The following is a 27,867-nucleotide window of genomic DNA, read 5'->3' as shown; positions in this document are numbered from 1 at the left end:
ATCACTTCCGCTTCCACTCGAAGCCACTGGTTGATGCTATGAATGTATAATGTATGAATTTTACATAGAAAACACCCTGAAATGGGGTTGCGACTTCGTCTTCCTGTCAGCGATATTTACAGATATTACACAGAAAGTGTGGAGGAGAATCGAAAAAAAATATCAAAACACGATTAGAGGCATTTTCCACACTTGATAGGCATCGCAATTCTTCCGTGATTCCATTTCTACCCCATCTCGCTTCCTTTTCCCCCACTTTCCAGACTGGTTTTCCTCCCACACTCCGTGAGACATTTTTTTTTTCTCGGCCTCGGCCCCAGTGAGAAAAACCATAAAAGAGCCAATAATATTGTGTGTGCAGCCAATTTATTTTAATGCCATCAATCTCAATTCAAGCGAATTTCGTAGAAAACCCAGTCTAATAATATTACCACGGAAAAACAACCTCGAATGTTCAAAAGAAATTTCGCATAAAATTCCCGTTACGTTCACCACTCATCCAAAATTGCTTTAAACATCAGAGACACGTTGAATTCCAGGTTTATGTTTCTTATGTACAGAAGAAGTTAAATTCTGAATCGATTCCCAGTCAAATGCATGAATGTTAAACATCAAACATGTTAAAGTTTAACCGTCCTTGCTATTCTCGCTAAAACAGTGTTTTACTGTTTAACACCATAACACAATTAATAAAATTTCAATATCGACGGGTGAATGGAAAACTATGAAAAGTCGATTTATCATAGTTTTCTTCTCAATGTATTTTTGAAACGTTTTTTATTTATTCTTTCTGTACAAAGATTTTTAGATTTGTATGTTATAAGAAAATAACAAAAAAATCTTATTTATCTTAAAAGTACAAATAGAAAAAGTCATATTTTGCTTAATTAAAAATCGAATTTGTTTACGCCGTCAAATTTTTCCATGAAAAATGTCTCCAAAATTGCAGACAAACGCATGAAATGCCTTTTTAGAATCATCCCAAATGGTTTTTATGACTTTAAATGAATATTTCTTATATTTTTTTTAATTCTCTCACTTGAAATTTCAATAAATACCGATAAAATCAACTAAAATATTTACAAAATAATAAATTCAAAGTAATATTTGCACTTCAACGGACGATTTGAGGGTGTTTTGAGGGTTTTGAAGTAATTTTGGCAAATTTCGCAGCTGTTTTAAAATGGCGATTTTGACTTTTAACAGTTTTCGAGGCACCCATCGATATATAAGCAATAAATTCGTGATAAAAATAATTTATTGCAAATATCTTTCATGTTTATGCCTGAAAATTCAAGCCACAATCACAGATTGATTCATCATTGCAAGATATTTGCAGATTTGAATCTGTCATTCTGCTTTTTAACACATTTAACATGTGTGAATCAGAATTGTAAATAACACAAGTGGTGAAATTCTTCGCATAATCGTTACTTTAAGTCTTACATCTGTGACTCAAACTGGCAAAGAATGTTTTAAACTAATATAACACATGTTTAACATTCCTTGTTTGACGGAGAATCGCTCCTTGTGTTCATTTGACTGTAGATTTTCACTCAATATTATTTCCCACTGAAGAACTTGATAAAATCCACTCATTTTTTTCACTCCTTCTTGCATAACTTTTCTGTTTACAGAAATTTATAATGGCGACGATAAAATATCCTACTTAAATTTACGACATTTATTTTCTACTACATAAAATATTTCAAGTATTCGATAAGGTTAAGGATGGATAACACTCAATGTGGAATCAGAGAGAGAGAAGGAGAGTGAGATGCGTGGATTTTCCGCCGAAAATCACAACCCCACAAATCAAACGGAAAGAGATAAATTTTCCCACATTATATATCACATATAAGAGGTAAAAAAGCCTATGAATAATATTTGACATGTTAAAAAATGTTTTTCATACGCAAGATAAATCAATACTTAGTAAAAAAGATAGTAAAGACGAAATCCTCTATTCTCATCAGGGATGGAAATTTGGTGTGATTTTCTGTTATATCGGAATATCTTACGCTGTCGCGTTTATTTTTTTTCTTCTTCTTCTCCGTGTCATCACCCGCTTCTGCTTAATCTCGATTAATCCCTTGGTGTGTCGTGCGAGGCTTTAGGGATTCTCCACAATTCCTCATTACTGTTTGCAGATAAAACTTGCGTTCCACTTGTTTTCCCATCGCTGCTCCGCATCCCCACGGGCGGCTCATTTTCTACTGAATTTCTAATTATTTCCTAGACACCCCCTCGCTATCTCCCTTAGACGCGCGATGTGCCAAGTTGGGCGGTTTGGGTGGGTGGCGAAGGTGCTTCCCAAAAATGGCCCGCGCGACTCTCGCGGTGAGACGCAAAACCCAAACAGTAATGAAAGCGAGAAGCTGCGGCCTATTTCAGGAAAAGACACTCAATAAAGATCAGATTAACTACCGCATTTCAACTCGTAAACGATGGCCTCTCACCCACATTTCATCATTAAACTCCACAGAAATTGCTAATCAATGTTTAATGATGAAATTACACTGCTCTTTTACACGCCCCAGGATTTATGATTCGCACGAAACCCATCGAACTTTCCATGCTGTCAGCGGATTAACCCTTGCCGTAGCTCAGTGAGGAGCAAAGAAGAAGAAGGAAAAAAAACAGTCCGTGAATAATCGTGTGTCTTTTGCCATTTTTCAACAACCAAAAAAAAAAGAAAGAAGAAACACTCTGAGCATACTTTTTAAGATTGAAAAGCTTCGGAATTCCTTTTGATGCCACGCCTATCTTTTATAAAATAAGCATAAATTATTCATGCTTGCTAAGACTCTCCGTATATATGTACCTCGTGAGGAGGTGGTTGGGTGATTTCCTAAGAAGCCCCCTGAGGATGATAGAATTCAATGTGCGCTGCGTGTATAAGCACGACATCTTCAAATACACCAGCAGAAACACACCGAGCTCTGACGGATGGAATTGTGATTTTGAGGCGGGCAACTTTCCACAAATATGCTTCAACTGAAAACGCTTCTTTTGACCACATTCGCCACAAATTAAGGAAGACATTGAGCATTTGTTTGAAAGGGATTTGCGCGAAAGAAGTCCAGATCAATGCGCGGGATTAGTTGTTGAATTAGCTTCCAATTACTTTTTGGCATCAGTTCAGAATTTTTGTCTTGATTCACGTTGCAAAACATGAATTAAGAGTTGAATTTCACGTAGAATCGTTGCAACATTACAGATTTTGTATTTTTAATTAATAAAAGTTACGAATTTCGGTTGCAAGTTTACAGATTTTGTATTTTTAATTAATAAAAGTTACGAATTTCGGTTGCATCTTTACAGATTTTGTATTTTAATTCATAAAAGTTACGAATTTTGGTTGTAATTTTACAGATTTCGAATTCTAATTCATAAAAGCACCGAATTTCGGTTGCAAATTTACAGATTTTGTATTTTTAATTCATAAAAGTTACGAATTTCGGTTGCATCTTTACAGATTTTGTATTTTGATTCATAAAAGTTACGAATTTTGGTTGTAATTTTACAGATTTCGTATTCTAATTCATAAAAGCACCGAATTTTGGTTGCAAATTTACAGATTTTGTATTTTTAATTAATAAAAGTTACGAATTTCGGTTGCAACTTTACAGATTTCGTATTTTGATTCATAAAAGTTGCGAATTTGGGTTGCAACTTTAGCCTTTTATGAAATATACCAAACCTGCGCTCAGTTTTTGCCCATTTTCCTCCACGTGGAAGTAAGGATATGTTCTTCAGTGTTAGTGAAGCAGAATTTACTGTGCTCCCTTCCCAAATAAATATCAGGGAATTTCCAGGAGTTTTCGACCATTACCGAGGGATATTTTCAATGCGAAGAATGACTTTTGGGGGCATAATTATGAAATCTGTGACTATTTCTGATATTGGGAGTGTTTAAGATGGAATTCTCGAAGGATTCTGATGACCACAATGTCCGGGAAGATGTTTCTGCTGTGATTGTGGCAAATTCATCATGTAAAGAATAAGGATCTTGTTGTGGGAAGAAAAGGACTAAGCAAAGGGGAAGGAAAAAGAGGATTTGTAACAAAGTTCAGGTAAAAATGTGAGGTTAGGATGATCTCGTATCGCTTTTGTAAAGAAATTGTCTAATTTTATTGTCTTTTATGTACTTGTAAATGCTCTGGGAAGTCAATCAGTTACACATAACCTCAATTTTGTGTATTGGAATGCACACAAATGACCCGAAAAGTCCAATCAATCTGTACTAATTGACCTAAAAACATAATTATTGTCTTTTACTATGATTTTCACCTGAATTTTCCGGCTTCAAATATGAATTGGCTTCAGGTGTCAACGTTTGAAATTCCCTACTTTCTTCAGTTTTACGAATTCACATCTCTGGAAGCTTATTAAATATGTCATGAAATGAAAGTTGCAACGACTTCTTATACAGCATAGTTTAGAGAATATTCCATGAAAGAAATCTCTCTCTGTGCTTTCAACGAGAGCAACTCGAGAAGATTAAAATTTCTTATCATTGTGAGTTTAGATGAATTGAAGAACTTGATGATTGATTGATTTGTCTTGAGGAAATAAATGAAATGGTAAATATTTAAAGTACCATTTAGGAGACAAGGATGGAGGTTATTTCAGCCAATTTTCTCTTTCACTGGCATTTGAAAGGAAAACCTTGCGAATAATAAATTATGTGTACATAATAAGCGAGGAATCGAGAAAAAGAATAGGACACACTTTCGAGCTGGAAAAGTGAGTGAAGAAGATTGTTGTGAAAATAGTATAATATGTATTGTATTGCTTATATATGAAATTTATTAATGTGGATAAACCTTGCGTGAATTTTACTTAAGTATAATATCGCCAGCGCCCTTTGTCGCTCTTATCTCTGTTGTCGTTGTGAAAAAGCCGAAGAAAAGCATGGCACACTCCAGATGATTGTTCCCACGTTTTCCCAACTTATATTGCCCAATGAAAAGGCACACACAGATACATATCAGCACAGCTCCAACAATGACAAGATATTGTCATTGTAGGGTGGTTCAGACTGATTTCCCGCTTGCGTGGATAAAAATTCAAACTATCGCTTTCCTTTTAAACAAATATTCACTAAGAAAGAGAGATGAAAAATTCATAATCAATGATGTCAATTCAATATTTTGTCCAGTTTATCTACAATTTAACAATCTTATCACAAGTTTCGCTTAGATTACAAACTCCCTGTGATTGTGAGATAATTGATTTCCTCTCCTTCCATCCACAATCTACGAAGAATCTTTTCTTTTCACGTCCCACATTGAGCCAGAGAATGACTTGAAAAGGGAACTTTCAAGTCAAAAGTGAGTTATAATATATAGAAACTTTTGACTGGAAGAAATCTTTCAAGATGTGCGAGAGAAAATATTTCTCTAAGAGTATGTTAGGAAAAGTTTTAAAATTAAACTTCAATATTTAATTAACTGAATTCTTAAGTGTGATTTTGAAAAGTTCTCAAGCACAGTAGAAATGATTTATTTTTATAAAGTGAATAGAAAAGGAGAAAATCTCGATAAAAGGCACAGATGATAATTTTTTAAATTGATCAAATCAAGGGGAAATAGTATGCCTTAAGCCTGTACACCACTTTCAAACACTTCCAAATTTGCTTAACACTTAAAAACTTGAAATTTGTAGTCTGTTTCTACATTATTTCTCAAATTATAATGAATCTCTTGAGGTTTCATTCGATATTTTTATAAAAATCGACTTAAAACCGCTGTTTCTGAACATCTTTTCTGATCATAACCTCAAAATATCGCTAAAAGATCCTCAAAAACTCCGTTAGAAAGCTTTCTAGATTACAAAATCATCTCTTATGATTTGCAAATTATCTTAAAATTGCTGATTCACAGTCAAAATTGCTTAGAAAGTTGTCTAAACTGACATTTTTCAAGAGAAAATGACTATTTTTGAGGTTATGTTCAATCTTAGCACAATTTTCAGTGTTTCTAGGCATCAAAGGATAAAAAAGCACTGTCAATTGCTTGCAAATGCTTTATTTTGGCAAGGACTAGAAGAATTTATGTGTTAGAATGCAAATCATTCCCTAAATCTGTTCCTGATTTGTTACATAACCTAGAAAAAGGATTATTTTGCTTATTTCTTCGTGAAAATCGAAGGAAATCCAAAGAATCTAGATGATTTGTCGGTAAAAGAAGAGTTTAGGAAAGGAAAATTGTATGTTTTTCAACAATTCCATTTTTTAACTACTTCTTCTGAGTTGTACACCATTTTCTGACTGTATTATCTCCCCCTTGCCTCAAGTCTCTTATCTACTAATCAAGTCTTTCAACCTTGCATAGGAAATCTTCTCAGGGATCTCTTAATACTGTTTAGATGTTTTATGCTTAGTAAAGTCACGAAAATATATGAAAATCTGCAGGACTTTTGTCCTTAAGGAACCACAATATCATAAAAGCCTAATAAACCTTCTTTATAAACCGATTTCTTGGCATTTTAGCAATGTTTGTAAACTCGTTCTTCTTTAAAATCCTGGGCCTTTTGTGCTTGTTCACGGTTAATGATCATTTAATGACTTAAGTTCTTGAGCTAAAGACATGAAACTTGGAGGGATAATTAGTCACTAGTGAGGGTAAATTCCTGGAAAAAATCAGATCTCTAGCAAATCCCTGTTGCAAATGCCGTCACTGTATATAATCGCAATCCGTGAAGTGAGCGAAAGGATTCGCACGGCGAGAGTTGACGTAAGCCAGCAAAAGAGATTCTCTGTTCACATGCAAGTTGGCTGATGACTTTGATAATCCTTGTTAACAGCGCTTTGGGCGAATAATTTACTAAAATCATACACAATGTGTAATCCAGGTAAAGTATTTAATTTAGCCTCAGTGGTAGGAATTTCGGGTAAATCTATTTGGGCATTTCGTATGCACGTTGAGATATTTGTATTCGCGTATCAAAGGAAAAGGTATCTTATAATGTGTGTTGCTGAGGAGTTATTTTAGGACTTACCGCAATTGTTGTCGCAAAGTGTGTCTCACTGGCGTTACTACTCAAAACACCGCCGATGTTGTAATAGGTGGGATTTTCGCCGGGTGCGAGCTTCTGCAGAAACGCCTTGTCCAATTTCAATAGAATTATGAGGACTACTTTGACACACCACATTTTTTCCATCATTCTGCTTCTCTTATCTTTCTCTTATCTAGTACTTTTTTTTTCTTATGTCTCGAAGAAATTTAGTTAGCTTCTGAATTGATATTTCTTCACAACGAATCTCTCGTATATAAATTTTCCTTTGACATCCATTTCAATAGGGTTAATTTCTACCACCCAGTTTACACGAATGCTATTAATACACGGGTTTTACGATGTCGCCTTCCTCTCTCTCTCTATCTTTTTTGTATTATTTTCTACAATTTATATAAACTCTACATAAGCGCATCAATTAACGATTTTCCTCTGGTTGATGTTGAACAAATTTATGGAGTTAACACGAATCTAATTTGCTTCACTCAAACCGAGTTATTTTCTGCTAGTTTTCCTTTCTTCTTTACCTAAAACTTCTATATTTAGTGCTTTATATAATTTAAGGTTTTTTTTTCTTTTTGTCTGTATTAAAAGTTTTTCTTGTTTTAATTTGAAAATTTTTGTTTTTTTTCCTTAATATTTCTATCCAGGTATATCTTAACTCTTTGGCATAAGCTTTTCCTTTCATCAATTTAATTACTAAGGTTTTTTTCTCTCTACTTAGTTTCTTTTTCCAAGTATTGGTTGGGCTTGTGTGTGTTTTTTTTTTCTTTACTTTATAAGGTTTTATAAATGTTAACTTTTGTCTGACTTTCAATTCATTTACACGATCTTCGATCCAGTAGAGTCGGCAAAGAGCTCACATATCCGCGCTATGTTGCAATGGAATTGTGTCACTCCTCAAGAACTCCGCTGAGACTTTTTCTCTCATTTATAAGAAGTAATTAATACGAAATATCGCTTTCTCAAAATGTTACATACTGAAGTTTCAGTAAAAAATTTGCCAACAGGATGGTTAACATTTGCATTGTGCCTTCGTTCGCTGCACAATTTCCACCAGTGTTTGGTGGAATTTTCCCCTTCTCGCGCTCAGTGTCCCAATTTCTGCTGACAGAAGCACTCCTCCGGTGACTGATGATGCTGCCTGAAATTTAATTGGAGAGAGCAAACTTTTAATAATGAGCGAGATATTGAAAAACTGTGCTGGAAATATAAATTAATCTAATTTTGTAGAAAGTTGCGCGAATACAGTGGCGAAAATTAGTTTAAGACACCTTAGAAATTAAGGGTAATTTTACCAGGAAGTCAAAAAATAATCAGAATTTTATGATCGTTTTATAAGAACAGCGAAGAATATGTCTATTTTGCTCTAAATCCACGTTATAACCCAAGTTATAACCTCAAAACTAACTTAGATAATTATATTTAATCTTGAATTTCGAATGTCTAGAAGACACCCAGTAAAAACAGCCACGATGGAAAATCACGGGATTCCTTTGCAGAAAACCCTCGTGGGATTCCAGCAGGTTTTTATACACAAATTTGTATGGAGCCTTTCCGCGGTTATCCGTCGATTTTTTAATGGGGATTCCTGCAGGGAAGTCAATGGTTTTTCCACACATATTAAGCCCGTATAAGAAACTTCTTAGGCCTCTTTTCAATGGTTTTTCCAATGGAATATCCATTAAAGTTCCCACAACGTCGAAAAGGACCCAAAACGATGGATTTTCAGTGGACTTTCCTGCGGGATTCCTGCGCGAAAGTCCATTAAAAATTCTTCAAAAAGTGACCTGTGAATATGGCGCGCTTCGGATTAATTTTACGAGGTGGCGCTGTGATTCACAAAGTGATCGGATGATGACATTTGGGGGAACTTCACAACAATATAAATAACACTTGAAATTTCACCAAGACATTAATTCAAGCACGCAAATAAGTCCTTTTTCACGCTTATTATAAGAAAGAACTTTGTGCAAGGATGCTTCCACGGTACAGGATGAATAGAAAGGGGGGAAAAGTAGTTTCCCCGCCGGAAATACGCCGATTTTTGGAAAAGTTGTTGGAAAATACTTTTTACAAAATATATTTTTATTGGCGAAATTCTCATTGCTTGTCAAGGATATCAATATAAAATCATCGAAAAACTACAAATATGTTCATTCAAGAGCCCTATTTCCTCAATATTGAGTATAAAATGTGTAACTTTTCCCCACCCACTTTTGACAGCTGCCATTTTGAAAGAAAATCTCCGAATTACATCATAAACGCGCCATGATTTGGACTTTTCAACATACTTTTTGTGTGTTTTTGCTGCTGTTTAACGCTCTTGTTCCATGTCAGGTTGATTGTTTAAGAACAATTATGTATAGTTGTGAAAATTATAGCATTTTGCTCTTTAGAAAGTGTGATTTTTAGTCATTTTCCTATTATAATGTCCAGAAAATCATTCCAGGAAAATTAACCTAAATTCCTTAGATGTCCTAATCTAATTTACGCTACTGTAATACGTGATGAAGTATATGAAAAGAAAAATATGCGTAGAATCTTGATAAGAGATTGGAAATAACTCTAAGGCTTCTGTTAGATTTCGTGGCGCTCTGTCTTAAAGTTTTTCTCCTCATTCTCTCATAATATATGCTTGAATATAATGTGATATAAGTTACCTTACTTGCTAACAACAATCAATAATAATTTCACAGCCTGCTCAGGATGCCACATGTCTTAATCATTTAGCGATAACATTAAATGATGTTCCAACCGAAAGTCATCGGAGTAATTTTCTCTTCTCTTTGGCGATTTCTTTGATCGATGAAACGTGCCAATTATTACATTAATTCGTCATTGAACTTGAACAAACACACAGCTGTGGAAGCCGCACAAGAGCTGCTAATTGATCTCAAATAGTGGATTGAAAAACCACATCAAAACCCCACATGAAGATGAGCTTAGAGACAGATTGCAAGGCATTCGACTAATGACACAACTAATTATCACTCAAAGAAACTCTTCAGTACAAGTCATGTTACATTGTATATTTAACATAAAAATAACAGGATAATTATAAATACTTTTCAGATGTTCCTAAAAATATATACAGCAAATTTCAGCGTTGGAGAACTTTGAGCTTTCCCTCGAGCGTTCAAGTTCAAACATTCACCTTTCGCCAATAAATACACACTTCACCTTGAGGCGAATTCTCAGTAATTTTTGATTGATCGAAAAATCAATAGCTTGAGACCGTTGAGACCACATTTTCCCAGCCGCAAATTCTACACCATACAGAGACATACATATGTGATGTGGCAGAGTTCTATTGGACAGATAAATTTTCATCACAAGTGCAACCGCACAGGATTTTGAACTCTCACTTGATGGCTTCACGGCAACACACTGTTGGATGCATTAAATGTGCAGACACACACTCTATCTATACACGTAATTGTTATACAATGGCAGCAAGAGTGCGATTAAATGAAGAGAAATTGTAGAGATTTCGCATGAAAGATCAGTGAAAGTTTTCTTAATATAGTCATTATCGTCTTGTTCTGTTCAAGGGGAGGATAATTTGTCTAAAACACTTTCAAGTTTCCAACACTTCCGCAGTGTCCAACAAAAATCTCAATATCATTCACCTATTTCTTCCATTTATGAGAAAAGATCACAAAAAAAAACTTATACTCACATAATCTTTTGTAGATTATGAGGAGGAAAATCTATTTTTCAGTGTTAAGAATCTTCCAAGAAGCTTATTTTGCATGGAAATCAATGAGATCGTGGAGATCAATGACGTTCAAGTAAAATTTTGGAAATTTTGCCTTTGCAATACAATTTTCTTTGCAATATTTTATCAAATTAGAGCCTTAAATCCTATCCGAATCGCTAAAATAAATAACAAAAGGATTTTTACGACCCTTTTTAGTGCACAATCATCCGAAGAAAAGGACATAAGCTGATCGTTTCTGTTCCTAAACAAGTATTCTTGATTAATATGATTCAACTTGCGTGGTTTTTCATCGGTTTATATTTCAACATCAAACTCCGTTAGCGACTTAAAGTCTCTCAGACTTAAGGCCTTAAACACACTCTTCGAGATTCTTTATGTTGTTTCAGTCCCAGTAATAATATTTGTAAAGTATTGTGGAACAGATCAGCCGACGATGCAGGACTTTTCTGTCGTAAGTTTTTTCCCGCTGAGGCTGTTATGACGGCGGCAGTCGCCACTCGAACACTTAACTCTGTAGTAAATTGTAAAAAGCCTTCAGTGTAATAAATATTCTTATTCCTTTATTGGCTGTCTATTGAATGTGAGAAATCACTTCAAAGAGTTGAAATTAATATAAAAATTTAATATAAATCATTGACGCAAGATTTGCTTCCTGGTCCGGAAAAACCGGAAAAGCCAGAATCAAAATCTCTGCAGCATTAAATCCGCTCGTCAATAGTAATTATCTTACATCCTATTAGAAATACAGACCAGGCTTTGTTATAGACAAAAATACAATCATTTTGTGTAGAGACATTAAAGATTCTTGTGTTTAAAAGCATTGAGAGGTAAAAAATAAATATTTTCTGGTGTTTATTATCTTTTATTAGGCTGAAATCCATGAAAAATGGGATAAATTTCACAAATTTGTGAAATTAAATTGAATTTCAGGACACTTTCACTGACCAACACTTACCAATCACTTCCGAAAAAGTGTACACCACTTCTAACCATATAATCTTCTCTTGATTTTGCTTGCAAATACCTTCTAAAGTGGAAGAATTCAGTAGAATAATGCGAAATGTGTTGAATATTGGACAAGAAATGATTTTCTTGCTGACAAATGTGATGAACAAACAACGCTTCTTATATAACACCTTGCAAGCTTATTTAATTTAACAGAGTGCATTTTCGCCAGCAAATTGAATTTATCGCAAGTATGCTTAATAGGGAAAATTTCTGATAAGAGTTGAGCTGAATTTTCTAAAAAGTCCGACAAAGATTTTCAACCACCTCCAATGCAGGCAGATGAAATTGTCTGATTATCTTTTCGCTTACCCGGAAGAATCCATTCCACGAGGAAATGGCAGCGGACAGAATGGTGCCGACGGTGCACTTATATGTAATCGCTTATGTACTTTCGCCTCTTTGAAATCCAAATCACTGTGTGCGATTCATGTGGAGAACGGGTAATAAAAGGTCAGCCATGTATTCCTCATACACTTCTCTCAATTTATCGTCGTCTCCCCTTCAGTGAAAATCAATGAATTCCCCCCAAATACACCCTTGTCTGTGCGGGGGAAGTTATTTAAGAGGAGCACAACACAAGGGAGTGAATAAGCTAAGACATGCGATGCCGGAAATGTCTCATATTCATAAATATTACAACACGGATCACGAAAAGAATGCCGTCAATCTGCGTTCTTCATCTAATTAATATTATTGGAGCCCTTTCACGAAGCTTTCCATCTCGCTTTCCACCCTTTCTTTTTCAAGAGCTAATAATTGATGAATTATTGAGGCTTCACTGATTTTCGGAGAAAAGTTTATTCCCTGCTTTGCATAACGACGAGTGAATGGAAAACTATGAAAAGTCAAAATTGCTATTTTTAACTCACTGAATTTTAATTCAAACACTCGATAATGGTTTGAAAATATGTAAATTATAGTTCAATAATAATTATTTTGTGAATATTTCAGTTGATTTTATTGGTATTTATTGGAATTTTGACTAAAATATGGCAAAGTTATTTGATAAACAAAAAATATAAGTGTTCAAAAGTCGATTTTAAATGGATTTTGAATACATTTAATCCAAGAAAGTTGCAAGAAATCAATTTTTAAAAATTTTCATTAATTTTCTGAAAGTTCTGTGTTGGAAAAATTAAATAATTTTCTATAATTTCTCATTTTAAGTCTTTTAAAAACAAACACTTGAAAAAAATCCTTCAAATCTGATATTAAAGTGTTAATAAAGAAGCATTTTTTGCAAAATATTGCAATTTTAGAAAGTATTCCTTTGGAAAAATGAACAGCGTAAATTATGAGAAGTTGCTTTTTCATAGTTTACACCGCAAATTTCAATTTTTTTTTAGTATGTTCACATACAAAAGTTATAGCCTAAAATACGTAGATTATGAAAAATAAATTTTTCACAGTTTTCAGACAGTTAGAATTCAGTTTAATCAGTAAAAAGTGCAGTTTAGTCAGTAAAATTTGTCGCAAAATCAGCATTTTTACAGTTTGATCATTAAAAAACTCGTTTTTGGTCAGCAAAAAGGACATTTGGTCAGAAATAGCAATATTTTTATCAGTAAAAAATGCAGTTTTGTCGGTAAATAAGCCATTTCGGCCAGTAAAAATTCGAATATTTAAATTACAGTTTGGCCAGTAAACAAATGATTTTGGTCAGTTTTCTAAAAATACATTTTGTCAGTAGTTTTGCTGCTTATAATTTACCAAATTGAAGTTTTTTTTCTTATTTACCAAAAGGATTTATGCGTAATTTTTGGGGAAGAAAAATTTGTATGTCAATTTAGTCGTCGCATGAGTGGCAGAGTGTAGTAATAAAGAACAAACTGTGAACATTTGTCGTGAGAACGTGGCAAATTTGGCGATAACTTGAAAGGGATGCGAAATGCTTCGCAACTGCTTCAGCAAGACGAATTGGATTTTGCAGCACTTTGCACGAGTGTCTCCAAATGTTCTCATCTCTCCTTGAGCAGTGTGAAAAGTGAGGATGTGTATTTTGCTGACTCCTGAGAAAGTCCTTGTCGTCGTTGTGGTTTCACAGGAGCCTCTCGTCGCCATATATCACCATGTTTCTGCGTGCTGCGAAACTTCTCAACGACGCGCGCGAGGGAAAGCGTCACAGATATGGATTTTCCACTGAGCAATACACTTTTGAATGTGCAGATATTTGGCGGGGGTTTGGGGGGGGTTTTGGGGGGTGGAAAAAAGCGACAACAAATGGTCTGATTGTGAGAGAAAGAGGGAATGAAAGGCAGTGAAATCAGAAAGTAAACTTCTCCATATGCTAAAATCCTTCAGTCATACACATTTTCCGCCCAGTCTTCTGTGTCTTCCTCATGCACGAGTGAAAGACTCTCTCGATACAATTCCATCGCGCCCGAAATGGGAATTCTTTGAGAATTCACTTCGATTTCTTCTGCTTTATTTGCTGAGAAATTTTTATTTGCTGACTGTAAAATGTCGAAATCATCTGGCTTTTATTCATTTCATCTCCGCACTCTCGGAAACAGTAAAAAGATTGTGTTTGCAAACACATAAAGAAAAAAAAATGTTCGCTCTTATTCATCAGACACTCAATTGTTTGTAATCAGATTTGTTGAGTGCGAGAACAATCGAAAGAAAAAAACAGAGTGCTCAATGAAGCGATAACACAATGAAATGTCCTCCGAATTGGGTTGCAACAAGGCGCAGATATTGTGGCCAGAAGTGGTGTACAGCCTTTGAGGAAGTGTTAGGAATTAAAAGTGGTAAAATCTATAGAATATTTGCATTGAAAAAACTTCTGTTAAGTCTGTACACCACTTCCTGACACTTCCAAATGTCTGATTTTACTTTTGTAAGAAGATATTTCTGCAAGAATTCACGGAAAAACGCTTTTTGGGTGTATTTTCCGACCATAACCTCAAAATATCACTAAATGATCTTCAAAGACTGCATTTAATGTCTTTCTAGATCAGGAAATCATCCATTATGATATGCCAATGAGCTGAAAAATCACCCAGACAGGTTTCTAACTCAACATTTTCCAAGACTAACTGATTATTTTTGAGGTTATGCTTGACCTTTCCACCAATTTGCAGTGCTTTTTAGATATTGAAGGTTCATAATTGTCGTGAAAATGCTTTATTCTACCAATAACTAGCAATATCTCCGACTTGAGTGTAAGAATTGCTGTGCTAGAAAGCAAATTATTCACTAGTTACATAACCTAGAAAAGTTTTATTACTGTTTCTACGACAAAAATCAAAGGAAATTGAAAGAAACGGGATAATTTGGCAGTGAAAGAAGCACACCAAACAAGAGTATTGAATGTTTTTTGAACACTTCCACTTCTTAAGTACTTCCGCTGAGTTGAACACCACTTTTGACCTTTTTTCCCCCTTGGTTTCAACAAATTGAGGCATTTTCTATAATATTTTGCTTGAAAAAAACACCAATTTTACTGCTTTTTCTAGCTTATGTGATTAATTTTGAGTGGATTTAGGGACTGAAAAATCCTCAAAATTATCAAATTCAAGTCAAATCTGGGAATATTTCACGTCCAATCTTCAGATTAGTTTAATTTTAGTGGTAAAAAACAGTTTTTATAGTCAATTATAACCTCAAAAATTCCATTTCAGACAAATTCAGCATCATTATCTATTAGAAACATTGAGATATTCTCTATATTTACTTTGTAAATGAGTTTGAAAGGATTAAAATTAGTCTGAGAAGCTTTTCTTACGCCAGATCCATAAGAAATCAATTCTTATAATATGAAATCTAAGAATTTGATGAGCTTAACAGAGTCTAAAAAGCGATTGAAAATACCTTTGAAGGCATTCAGAAGTGTTTGAACTGTTGAAGATTCTGCACAGAAACTGCGGAAGTGGCAGAAAATGGTGTAGAGATTCAAGGCATATTATCTCTCCTTTTTATTGCACGCTGAAGCTATCATATTGAAATGAACAGCAAGAGGAACAAAAGGATACAGAAAAAAGGTAGAGAAACTCTGCGAATTGCGTTCATTGAGTCGAATTCATATTGTTTAATTCATAACTCGAAGGATTTCGTAAAAAATTCTTCATATCGATGAATTTGTGTGAATTTATTCTATACTTCTGGACAATATTGTGATGAATAGAGAGAAGATTCGCAGGGGATGGAAGGAAATCAATAAAGTTTGGTAGTTGAACTCATTCATCAATCACTCAGGTGGAAGTATTTCCTATAAGGATATCCAATATGAGAGAATTCTCGCCTGAAAAATTGTCTAGTGAATTGCAGTCATTTTTCAAAATTGACTCTCATTTGTAGAAACAATGTCAATTATCCCGAAAGATTGATATGTATTTATTTTTTCACTGCTTTCAAGTACTTTATGAGCCCAAAATTGTGTCTAAAATATGATAAATCCAAGGATAAATCAAATGTGAGATAAGAGAATTGTTTGCATTTCCATAGGATTTCCTCTGAAAAATTGCTGACAACAAATATGCACTTTGTTATTCATATAATTCATGATTCTCCAACATAAATTTAATATAATGCAGTTCATCTTGCTCAAGCTCGAAGAATGAAGAGCTTCAGACTCTTAACTTGAAGGGTAGATTTACAATAGAACAAAAAGATTTCCATTCATGGCAAGGGGAAAATCACTAGCCGAAAATCGAGTAATCAAAATTTGAATAAAAATAATCAAAATTGAATATTTTCGGGCAAAATATGTCAATAAATCAAATTATATTTGAATATATTCTGAATATTTAATTCAAATTTCATTATTTGATTATTTTCTCCACATATCGCCGCTAGAGGGCAGCAAAGTCGGCGTGGGGGACGCTAATAATATCGCATATTTTACACAGTTTTCTCTATCTTGTCAAACATTGTAACACTTTTTGACTTCCTGGTGTTATCCTGGCCAGAAGTGAAAGAAATTTGAGTGCGATAAAAAGGTTTTCTCAGGTTTTCTTCGATAAAAAGGTAGAAAAAGCCCGATTTCATCATCAGTTGATCAGCTGATCAAGTTTGGAAGGCATGAAGAAGTTCCAATTGTATTTCCCAAAGGCAAATTAGCCTCTGTGGTTGAAGCGCTGGCATTTTACGCCTCATTTGTGGTATTCAAATCCAGATTTTGGTAAATTTTGTAACTATTTTCTCTTTTTTGATGTTTTTTTCATTCCACAGTTTTGGCCAATGGACTAATTTGGGAATTTAAATGCCTCTTAATAATATATAAACCACTATAATTCCGGTAAAATTAAATTTGCAAAGCTGATAAATTGAAATATTTGGAATATTTAACAGAAAAAAGTAACAAAATTATCATGAAAACACCTAAAAGTAAGATTAAAAACGCAGATCGTAACTTCTACATGTCTTTAAAGGTCAAACTGCTGCCATCTGGCGGTAATGTGTGAAGAAAATAATCAAATATTTAAATATTCTATGACATAATCAAAAAAATTACTGTAAATTTGAATAAAAATCATGAAAAATACAAGAAAATAATCAAATAATCACAAAGTTTATGAACTAAAATAGCGAGTGACTTTCCCTTGATTCATGGCTTAAAAAAATCGTTTTATAAAATGAAAGCATAAAAATAATTTAATGAAAAGCTCGCAAAACTCAGTCTTAAAATCATTAATTCAATCCTTATTTTCTACATCCAATCTGGGCTCATTTGTCGTCTCTGAACATGGATTATTATCGCTATCTCAGCGATTATCCCTCTATTTTCTTAGTCTTTGTTCTCATTAATTTAATTAAGTTAAATTTACAGTATCCACGTCATTGCGGGTCACGGCAAAGTCTCTGTACAATGGCGGTAAACCCACAAGGGATGGCACAATTTCTCACAGTCGATATCGCCACGGAGCAAGTGTGGCTAGGGTGGCATTGTCTTAATGGACCCCCCTTTGGGTAACTGCTGCTCACACAAGCCAAGGGGCAGATATTGTGGTTGGAAGTGGTGTACAACTTCACGAAAGTGGTAAAATAGCGAAGATTTGCACTGAAAAACCTTCTATTTCAGTAAATTGAGGCATTTTCTACATCATTTTACTCAGATAAATCAATTTTATTGCTTTTTCTAGGTTATGTGATTGATTTAAGACAGATTCGGATGATGAACAAACCTCTAAATCACGAAAATTGTAATTAATCTGGGATTATTTCTCCTTTTCTTGCTAAAGTTGAGCTTTTTCCGTTTAAAATAACTTCATATTGAGTAAGAAAAAGCTCAAAAGTCAATCATAACCTCAAAAATTGTGTTTCAGTCCCGAAAATTGTCTTTTTTCCGCGGTTTGTGCTTAAAAGTGGCAAATTTAACGTCATTTTCTTGCTTAAACATTGTTTTCTTCTCGATATTTACTAATTTTCTGGTGTAAAAAGGTTCAAATTAGGGAAAGAAAGATTTCAAAGTCGCATTTATAACCTCACAATATTATGAAAAATTTTTTTTGAAGCAAATTTAAACAGATTCTGATATTCAAATTACCCTAAAAATTGTCTAAAAATGTGTTGAAACTGGAAAAATTCTCTTGTTCTTAGCAGAATTGAGTTTTGTTTTATTTTGGAAGTGAAAAACAGTGAAACATAACCTCAAAAATGTCATTTTAGCCTCTTTTCTTAGTTATTTTCGCCGTTTATACTTTATTATCCAGTAAAAACATTCTGATTTGTCCTAAATTCACTCCATTTCCTCGCGTTTTAAAAGATTTAATTTAATTCGAAAATGTTTTTAATTCCGGTTTTCATAACCTCACAATTTGCTAAGAATTTTTCTATGCAATTTTCTGAAGACAAAATTAGGAAATCAAGACAAAAACTGTTCAGGAATCAATCTTGAGGGATTTTATGATCAATTTTAACAATCCAAAATCAAAGCATTTGAAGAACTTAAACTTCTTGAGACGGAAAAACCTGCGGATTTGATTTGTGATAAGTCAGAATTTTACGTAGGAAACAATTGAAGAAGTGTATAAAAATGACTTCAAATACATTGCACAGATTGAAGACATATTATCTCCCCCTTGGCACAAACACACGCTGTATGAAGAGTGATTCCACAGGCATTTGTAAGTGAAGCAGAGCTAAAGCTTCAGCAATAAGAAACACTTCATGGATTTGCGTAACTTTGTCTTAATTGTGGACAATTATTATTTATGATCGAGAATGTGTTGAAGCGAAAGGAGTTTATATATGATTCTATCTATGATCTTGAGGATAAATATATATGAGAATCGCCAGATGTGTCATTTCTCTGGGGATGCACGAAGGGAGGCAAATAAGGAGCACTTGAGTCATATTTTGCTACATAAAGTCGATTCCCGATATTGAGAATCAACAATAAGGATCAATCACAACACACCATATTTATTCAACGTGTACTTGAGGTGGAGAAAAGTCCACAGAAAAGGCTCAGAAGAGAAATCTCCACCCTCAACACTGGCCGTTTGAGATTCTCGAGAGCCTCCAGGAAATCTGTGCTCAATTGAATTGCTTCCTCAGCTCAATTCCTGTTCCAAGTAATTCACACTGAGTCATCTCCTCATTGGCGATTCCATTTTAGGCCAATTGTTGACTCTCTCTACCTTTGATTCTGCAAGTTCTGGTGTGACAACGGAAATTGAAAAGTGTCCCTGTGGTCACGTGCCATATTGAATGTTTACCACATCCAACCGTATATACAGTGACTCCAAATTGAATAGAACCATTTGAGATTCTGTGACATTTCGATGTGCTGCGAATTTTCACGTGAAGCTAGACATCTGAAATTTTCCACCAATCTTTCGTCATTAATGAGTAATTATCATGCCGAGTTTGAAAACATTCGGCCTAATCCTTAATCCCTTTGTGCCACTAAACCTGAACCTATGCATAAACGACCCTCCAAATTAAATAGAACCACCTTGAGTAGCATTTGAAATTTCTCCACGAATGTGTGTTTTTGATTCTCAGAAGGGGTTTTAATGAATCCGAGGTGTCTTCAGGATAAATGTCCTGTCGATTTTCATTTATTATCTCGACTTTGGAACTGTTTGATACCAAAAATCTGATTAAGTGAATATCAAGTTATTGTACGGAAGATTTTGCGGCTGCGCAAGAAAGGACATTTAATCAGGGAGATAGCCAGAAGGACCTCTTACTCCAAAAAGGGAGTTTGGAGGGAAATTGACCGTGAAAAAACTTCGATTTCGCGGGAAAAGATCGTGAGTGACTTTTTCAACGAATTGTTCAGTTGTTTTAGGCGAATTTCGCCATGTTTGCTTTAAGGATTCATTAGGAATTGCTTCCAAACTGAACTCCACCTGCCATGGATTTGATGGTCAGAGATTCGTTTGGCGCCTCAAATTTACTTGGCGACACATTGATATGTCACAGAGCCTCTGGTGGCTCTATTTAATTTGGAGTCACTGTATATATGGAAGTCAATTTAAGCAGCCGCCAACACACGCACGTCTTCTGATTGCAGAAGGGATTCTGAGATGTCACAGCACCCTTTCTCCCTCACCAATCCTCCTCTCTTTGAATGTGTGCAGAAGAAGTTGAATGAGCAGATTCCTTTGTGAACTTCTTTAAAGGCTTTACTTTATATGAAATTTGCATGTTCATTAATAGGAGAAAAATAGAAATTCACAGAAAAAAGTCTGCAGAAGAATTCTCATCAATTGAAGCTACTTTGAAGCAAATATAATGGAAGTGTTAAAATATCTTGTATATTTACATTGCAAAAGCTTCTGTTTTGACAAATTGTGGCATTTTCTAAATTATTTTGTTGAGAAAAATCGATTTTACTGCTTTTTCTAAGTTATGTGATTGATTTAAAACAGGTTTAAATGATTGAAAAACCATAAAAATTAGCTAATTTGTCTTTAAGCTAAGAATATTTCTATATTACTCAGCATAATTGAGAATTTTTGTTTGAAAAAAAGTTTCATATTCGGTGAGAAAAGCTTCAAAGTCAATAATATTCTCAAAAAATATTATTTCAGTCTAGAAAAATGTTAAATTATCTGGGAGAAATAGTCTGTAATTTCCTATTTTTATTCATTTCCATGCTTTTATAGGATTAGATTTATTCCAAGAGTTTTTCTAAGTGTTTCCTGAAGACGAAACTACAAAATTAAGAATGGAATTGTTCTTGAACAAATCCTAGAACATTAAGATCAATTGTTAAAATCTGAATTATAAGCATTTAAAGAGGTTTAACTTCTTGAGACGGAAAAACCAAGATAAGATTATAATAAGTCAGAAAGGAGTCTAAAAAGCGACAAAAAATGCCTCTAAAGACGTTCAGAAGTGTCTGAAGTGTTTGAAGATTCTGCAGAAGAACGATATTTAGAGCCTTTGCATATCCTTTTACATCTACTTTTCCCATCACGCAACGAGAAAACAACTTTTCCTCAGCAATTGCAGCATTTCATATTTCTAAGCGTTCGCAACTACTTCCGGAGATGAGTGAGAAAAAAGGGAAAAATTCTGTATTTTATTTATTAGACGTGTGAAGAAGTGTGAAGGAGAGAAAATGCGAAAAGTTATATTTTTTCACTGAGCTGTGTTACAGCGTCAAGTGAGCCGAATAGATATGAGAGCATATATGGGGATATTTTATATGAAAAACTTATTGATTTTTCATGCGGCAAGGAAAAAAAGGTTTTCCTCTTATTTTCTCACCACCCCTACTGAGAATGTGGAAATGGCTATATTTTAAAATATGTCAAGGGTTATATCGCATGTTTTATGCACTGAAAATTTTCGGGCTCACATTTTGTATGTGAGAGAATTATGATTAACCGAATAACAAAACTCCACCTGTGTTTGCCATTGACGATGCTTTCATGGCACGCAGGATTAATAATGCCAAACAATATAATACTAGACGGAAGAGGTTTAAATATGTAAATAATTATAATTTGCATGGCTAAGAGATTTTCATTACGACTGAAACATTCATATTGATGAGCATTATTAACACAACGTTATGAGCAATCTCATATTCTCTGGAGGGAAACAATCCTAATGTGTTACATGCTTTCACACATTTTAGATAATGAACCCCATTTTGTGTTAGAAATTATCAGTCAAATGCTTATTTGCCACATTATTTGAGTGTACAATTGTCTGTTTGTGTTGCAGAATAATTAATAGTATAGAGAATACTTCCATTTGGGATTTGTCGAATAAATTACACTTAGGGCACAGAAATCACACTTTCAATTGCCCTTTTTATGAAATGTGGTAATTTTTAGATTCCTTGGATCAATAGCTTCCCAACGATGCCTCACTTGGCGCCCTAGACCATCAGGTTCTCCTCCTGGAGCCTATTTTCTTCTATTTTTCCCCATTTTATCGCACATATGTGCTCATATCTCGTCCAATTTTTCATGGATTTTCCTCAAATTGAGTTCAAATGATAGATATTGAAATTATCTACAACTTTGTAAAACATTGTGGGAATTTTAGATCACTCCTTGTTGGTCAAAAACGATCTTTTGTGCGCCACTTGGTACAAAAATCGCCGTTTATTGCACTCAGCGAAAAATATCTTCTGATGCAATTAACTACGTCGTCATAACGCGTAATACATTGTAAATGTTACGAAGTTTACGAAAAATCAACTACGCGTTTTGTATATCGTAACGTTTCTCAAAAGCTTCGTGAATTCGTAATAAAATTGTGAGAAATCAACTACGCTCGTAGTAAATACTATAATGGGTGCATTATAACGTTGTAAGCATCCAAATATCATGAAATCAGCTACGCCGTAGTTAATATCATAACGTCTTTATGCCGTAATTCTTTTCAGACCAAAGAAAATCAACTACGCTCGTCATGAATAATAAAACGGCGTAATAAAGTCATAATTCAAAGCTTCGACTCCGAATAATCAACTACGCGTTATAAATTCCATTACACGTTATGGCATTCACAGCGTTTCACTCATTTGACCTAGAAAATCAACTACGCGTTATAAAATATGAAATTATAGTAATTATTTACTATGCGCAATGGCGTTCTAAATGTCATAACGTGATTTTTCCGCGATAAAGAATGAAATATAATAACTGGCATAACGCATAATGATATTTATAACGCGTAGTTGATTTTCTGCGGCTAGAAAAGCTTATCTTGGCGCTTTGATAAAACGTTTATCCATGACGCGTTGTGGTATTTACAACGCGTAGTTGAAAGCTTGGCCAAAAGCCAAGTTATGATATTAACTACGGAAATTTATAACGCGTAGTTGGCTTGATTATTACGACTGGCGTTATGATATTAATTACTTCTTAGTGTATATTACAACGTATTTCCCCTCTTTTCTCTGTGTGTAGCCATATTATATTAAATGTCTTCGGAAAACAGAGTTTTCCCTCGACAAGTTTTGCTTTCTCATGTTGGAGAACATAATTATGACCAATAAATGAGCTTTCACAGCGTAATTCTCATCAACCAAATGTCTTATTTATACAATTGCTCTCAATTATCAATATATCTTTTATTTGAATTTAATGCAGTTCCGCGAAAGTCAACAATTTCTCTTTAATTGTCTATTGAGAATAAAGAAAATCCTTTCAATTTCACTTAAGTAAGAGTTTTATGACTCTTACATTTAGTTCCATTCGAATGATCTTTGATGCAATAAAAAGCTTCGGCAATTCATGCTGAAATCTCAGTTGAAATTAATTCTCTGACAGATAACGATTTATGTTCAATGAAGTACAAGAAAAAAAACAAACTTCATGAAAGCCATTGAATATTTTTCATTAGCGAAGTTAAATGTTCAAACCGTGTTTTATGTACTCTTACATTGTCTTGTTAAAAGGCACTCGCAGGTAATTAACAGACACATGAATAAGTTTTTTTCTCTTCTTTTCAGTTGAATTTACTCTTACTTTCACTGTTTATCACTTTCTCTTTGCATTTGGAAGCAGTGCAAAATGAAGTTTAAACGCAATCAATAGTTTGCTCACTATTTCTGACAGAAATACTCAAATTTCAAAGGGTTAATAATTCACGCTCTGAGGATGAGTTGATTCCATGTATTCTCAATTTATTCTTATTGTTCCTCGTTATTCCAGAATAGATCTTATTTGGCTGAAGAATTGGTCAAGAATAACACTTTCGAACTTAATTTAATTTAATTTAAATTCGAAGTCGCTCAGATTGCAGGAAATTTAGGAATTTTCTAAATAATTTCGCGTAGAAAAATCTAATTTTATTACATTTCTAGGTTATGAGATTGATTTCAAGCAGATTTTGATGGTTAAAAAACCCTTAAAATCATCTAAACTGTGTTTAAGTTGGGAATATTTCGTGTTTTCTTGGTATAAAATTAAGAATTTGTGTTGTGAAAACTTAAAAGTCCAAACATAACCTTAAAAATGTCTTTTCAGCCAAGAAGAATGTCAATTTGCTTAGGTTTTTCCGCACTTTGTGCGTGAAAATGGTGAATTTAGCCTCGAATATTTGCAAATTTTTACGTTTCAAAGGATTAATAATTATGCCAAAAAGGATTTTAATAAAAATCGGATTCATAACCTCACAATTAAAACAATTAAAACTAAGAAAATTAAGATTTTTAAGTGATTAAACATCTTGAAACGTAAAAAATAGCCTAGATTAGACTGATAAGTTAGAAATGGGTGTAAAAAATTTGTTAGAAAATCAGTCCGAAACATTTTCGGAGAGTAAAATTGAGTTATTCTTAATTCAGGTTTTCCTGGAATAACTGGAATAAATTCATGTGTTTTTCCTGTGGATTTTTGCTAGAATTATTTTCCAATTATTCCACGAATTTTTGTTAATAATTACAACTGCATTTCCGTTATTAGCAACCCCTTGGAAAATTTCCAAACGATCTCGAAAGCAACAGCCTTTGAAGTCACACATAATCATGCATGTGCACATAAAATCCCGTAGTCCAAGTGTAAATATACATACAGAGACTTCATGCAAATATGTTTGCTCCTGATGCTTCACTTTCATTTGGTCCGTATAGAAATTCGTGGTGTGTTTTTGCCAAAAAGAAAAAAAAAACACCTCTTTTGGGTCAACCGTGTGACTTGGATAGACAGCAGATTTTTTTTTCCTAACAAAATTAGAATAATTTACATAATTTTACCCTCTCAAATTTGAATAAAACTCCCAACAGACAACCTCAAAAATTGCTACAGGGAAGTTGGACAAGTCTTTATGTATATTTCCCTTTTTGCCAAGTAGCAAAAGCTCATCACTATCGCGTTTAGCATTCCAGATATAAATCTCTTCCATCGATCCTTGAACTCTTTCTCTTTTGCCTGATTTAATAATACATGTTTGTATGTATTTTGTATATTTCACTCAACATTGGAATTGTTTATGGGCATAGGAAATTCATAGAAAATTTTATTCAACCTTCTTTGTGTTCTCACATGCCCCAGAGTTCTCGACCATGAAGAGACATACGCGCGAGTGTAATAAATTCCGCAGGGGAGTTGAGAAATCTCCTGACAGGGGTGGAGAGCAGAAAATGTTACTTTTTTGCATGCGATGGGGCTTTTTGCCACACCACGCAGCCACTCATAAAGCTCTGGGGACAAAGCAATTGGTGAGATATGTATATTGCGCAATTGGGAGCATGCTGTGCCGGTGAGACAGTCTGTATTAGGCCTTTATGCTGAGGAGTGTCTTTGAAATTGATAATTAAATTTTGCCATAATTCAAAATTATCAGAGCAACTGACGGAGGCTAAGCTTGTGATTTTGGGTGAAGAAACTCTTTTTGTCTCATTTCTCAGGAGCGTTTCGTCTTCTCTAGCCCTTTTTAATCTAGTCTAGATGAGATTTCCACGCCAAGGGGAAAGTCACTCGCCAGTTGAGAGCATTAACTTTGTGATTATTCAATCATTTTTTTGGTTATTTGTGATTATTACTCAAATTTGGATTTTTTCATACAATATTCTGATTCTTTTTTTAATTTTTTCTCTGAATATTTGATTAAAAATCAATTATTTTATACAAAAATCCGATTATTTTCTGAACATTTGATTAAAAATTGTTTATTTCATACAAATTTGAATTATTTTTTGGTTTTTTTCCTGAATATTTTATCAAAATTTAAATATAATTGAATATTATGAATATTCTGAATCATTGATTGAAAATAATTATTTTTTTTATAATCTTACTTGGGAAAAAAATATTTTTTTTTATTATCTTATTCCAAATTTGATTATTTTTCAATTTTACTTGGGAAAAAATTCTTTTTTTTCTAAATATTTTTTCAGAATTCGATTATTTTGTTTTTTTTTGGAATCATACTTGGAAAAAATCATTTTTTATTATCTTATTAAAAACTTGTTTTGACAAAACAAAACAAAATTATTTTACTTGGGAAAATAATTATTTTTTTTAATAATTTAATTCTGAATTTGATAATTTTGATAATTTTGTAATTCTACTTCGGAAAATAATCATTTTTTTTTATTATTTTCCTCAAATAATTGATTATTTGATTAGAGAACATTAAGTTTCCTCAAAAATCACCCTGTGATTTGCCCCTTGTTTCCACCCCCTGAAACTCCTGAATCCTTTCAAAGTTATGCTTGATTAAGAAATTCTTTATTGAAATATATTTGCTTAAAAAATACTTTCTCAGGTTTTTAGCATCGCAATCATTCGGCAAAACTTTATACTAAAATTGTAAACACTCACTTTACATCCCTAACAATCCCAACAAGGAAAAATAAAACACGCCGAAGAACCCGAAAATTGGGAGTAAAATACAACAGCAATTCGATGTTTCACGCAACAATGAACTCTAACAGCGTCTCACGCCCGTCTTCGAGTCTCTCCTTCTTATGTACAATTTCTGAGATCAACCCTTTTCACGTTCATCATCTCGTGACGAGTGGCAATACATGGTGTTTTCGACAAAATAAAATTACACCAATTTATATAAGTTGAAAATTCCTCTGCGATAACTTCTTGTCTTCTGTCGCTTCGCATGTAAAATGCTTCTTACTGTGTGTCTTATGGCACTTTTCACCTCAAAAGAGCAAATTGCCCAGTAAAAACAAATCCGATATCAACGGTTTTTCCCCCTTTTTCCGACAGGCTGGAAAAACAACGGAGGCGTCTTGCAGGATTCCAGCAAAAAGTTCTTGCTGGAATTTCAACTGATTATCCAGCAAGATTCCGACAAAGAAATCATTTGAAATTTTGTCACTGGTTTAACTGGCGTTTCAAAGGGTTTTTCTCTATAATTTCGCCGCGAAATCTAGAAATCCAGAAAGGCAAATCACAAGGCGATTTTTGAGGAAATTTAATGGTCTCAATCAAATATTTAAATACTTTAATACAATTTATTCCCAAGAAAAATTGCAAAATAAATTAAATTTTGAATAAAATTTGTATGAAATAATCAAATTTTGAAAAAAACAGGAAATAATCAAGAAATAATTGAATTTTCACAAAGTTAATGGTCTCAAATCGTGAGTCACTTCGACCTTGTCGAAATGTCAAGTCCTGCCAATAATAAGGGATTTCTATAATGGAACAGAAAATATACCGGACAACAACTAACATTTCCACATTGAGTGAAACTGTCGCTGTTTTTCACACAAACCAGATACAAAAAATACCCACAATGGCGGAGAGTGGCGTGGTTTATTCCATTCAATGCCTGTGAAAAACAGTGCAACGGCTAAAGGACAGAGTAGGACAACATGTGAGTGCTCTGGTCACTCATTCACGAAGAGAAGGCCATGATTTTTTGTTTAGCGAGGTGAGTATATTGAACCACAGCTGGAAACATTAGAAGCGCTCCACATTCAGCTCACGAAGCAGCGTAATGTAAACAAAAAGCAAGACTGCCTTAATGTAAATTCCATCTATGTTGGCATTCTACAAGAGGTGTGAAGGAGACGAGAGACGAGGAGAAGAGAAGAGCATGAGGATTTTACAGTGGAAGTTATAAAGGTGTTGGTTTAATGAAATTTAACCAGCTTTCACCCCAAATACCCACAATAATTCAATGGACATATTCTGATTTTTTTCACGCATTTGCTTAAAAACATTACAAGGAATTTCTCTGCAAAAAATCCTGCTCTACGTAGAGAATTCCGGCAAATTTCTTTATAAAAA

At 33.9% G+C, this 27,867-nt stretch overlaps 1 protein-coding gene across 1 annotated transcript in view; it reads right to left on the bottom strand.

The window, feature by feature from the left end:
- LOC132257521 (glutamate [NMDA] receptor subunit 1) overlaps positions 1–27,867 on the bottom strand; it is an 84,960-nt gene that overhangs the window by 19,959 nt on the left and 37,134 nt on the right. The window contains exon 2 of the mRNA XM_059754465.1: positions 7,006–8,164. Within this exon, the coding sequence (XP_059610448.1) occupies positions 7,006–7,170 (165 nt within the window). The 5' untranslated portion in view covers positions 7,171–8,164. The remainder of the gene's footprint in view (positions 1–7,005; positions 8,165–27,867) is intronic.

The sequence above is a fragment of the Phlebotomus argentipes genome, unplaced genomic scaffold, assembly GCF_947086385.1.
Source record: "Phlebotomus argentipes unplaced genomic scaffold, Phlebotomus argentipes genome assembly scaffold_4, whole genome shotgun sequence".
NCBI lineage: Eukaryota > Metazoa > Arthropoda > Insecta > Diptera > Psychodidae > Phlebotomus > Phlebotomus argentipes.
The sequence above is the reverse complement of the archived record's forward strand: the minus strand, read 5'-3'. Positions and strand labels throughout refer to the sequence as shown.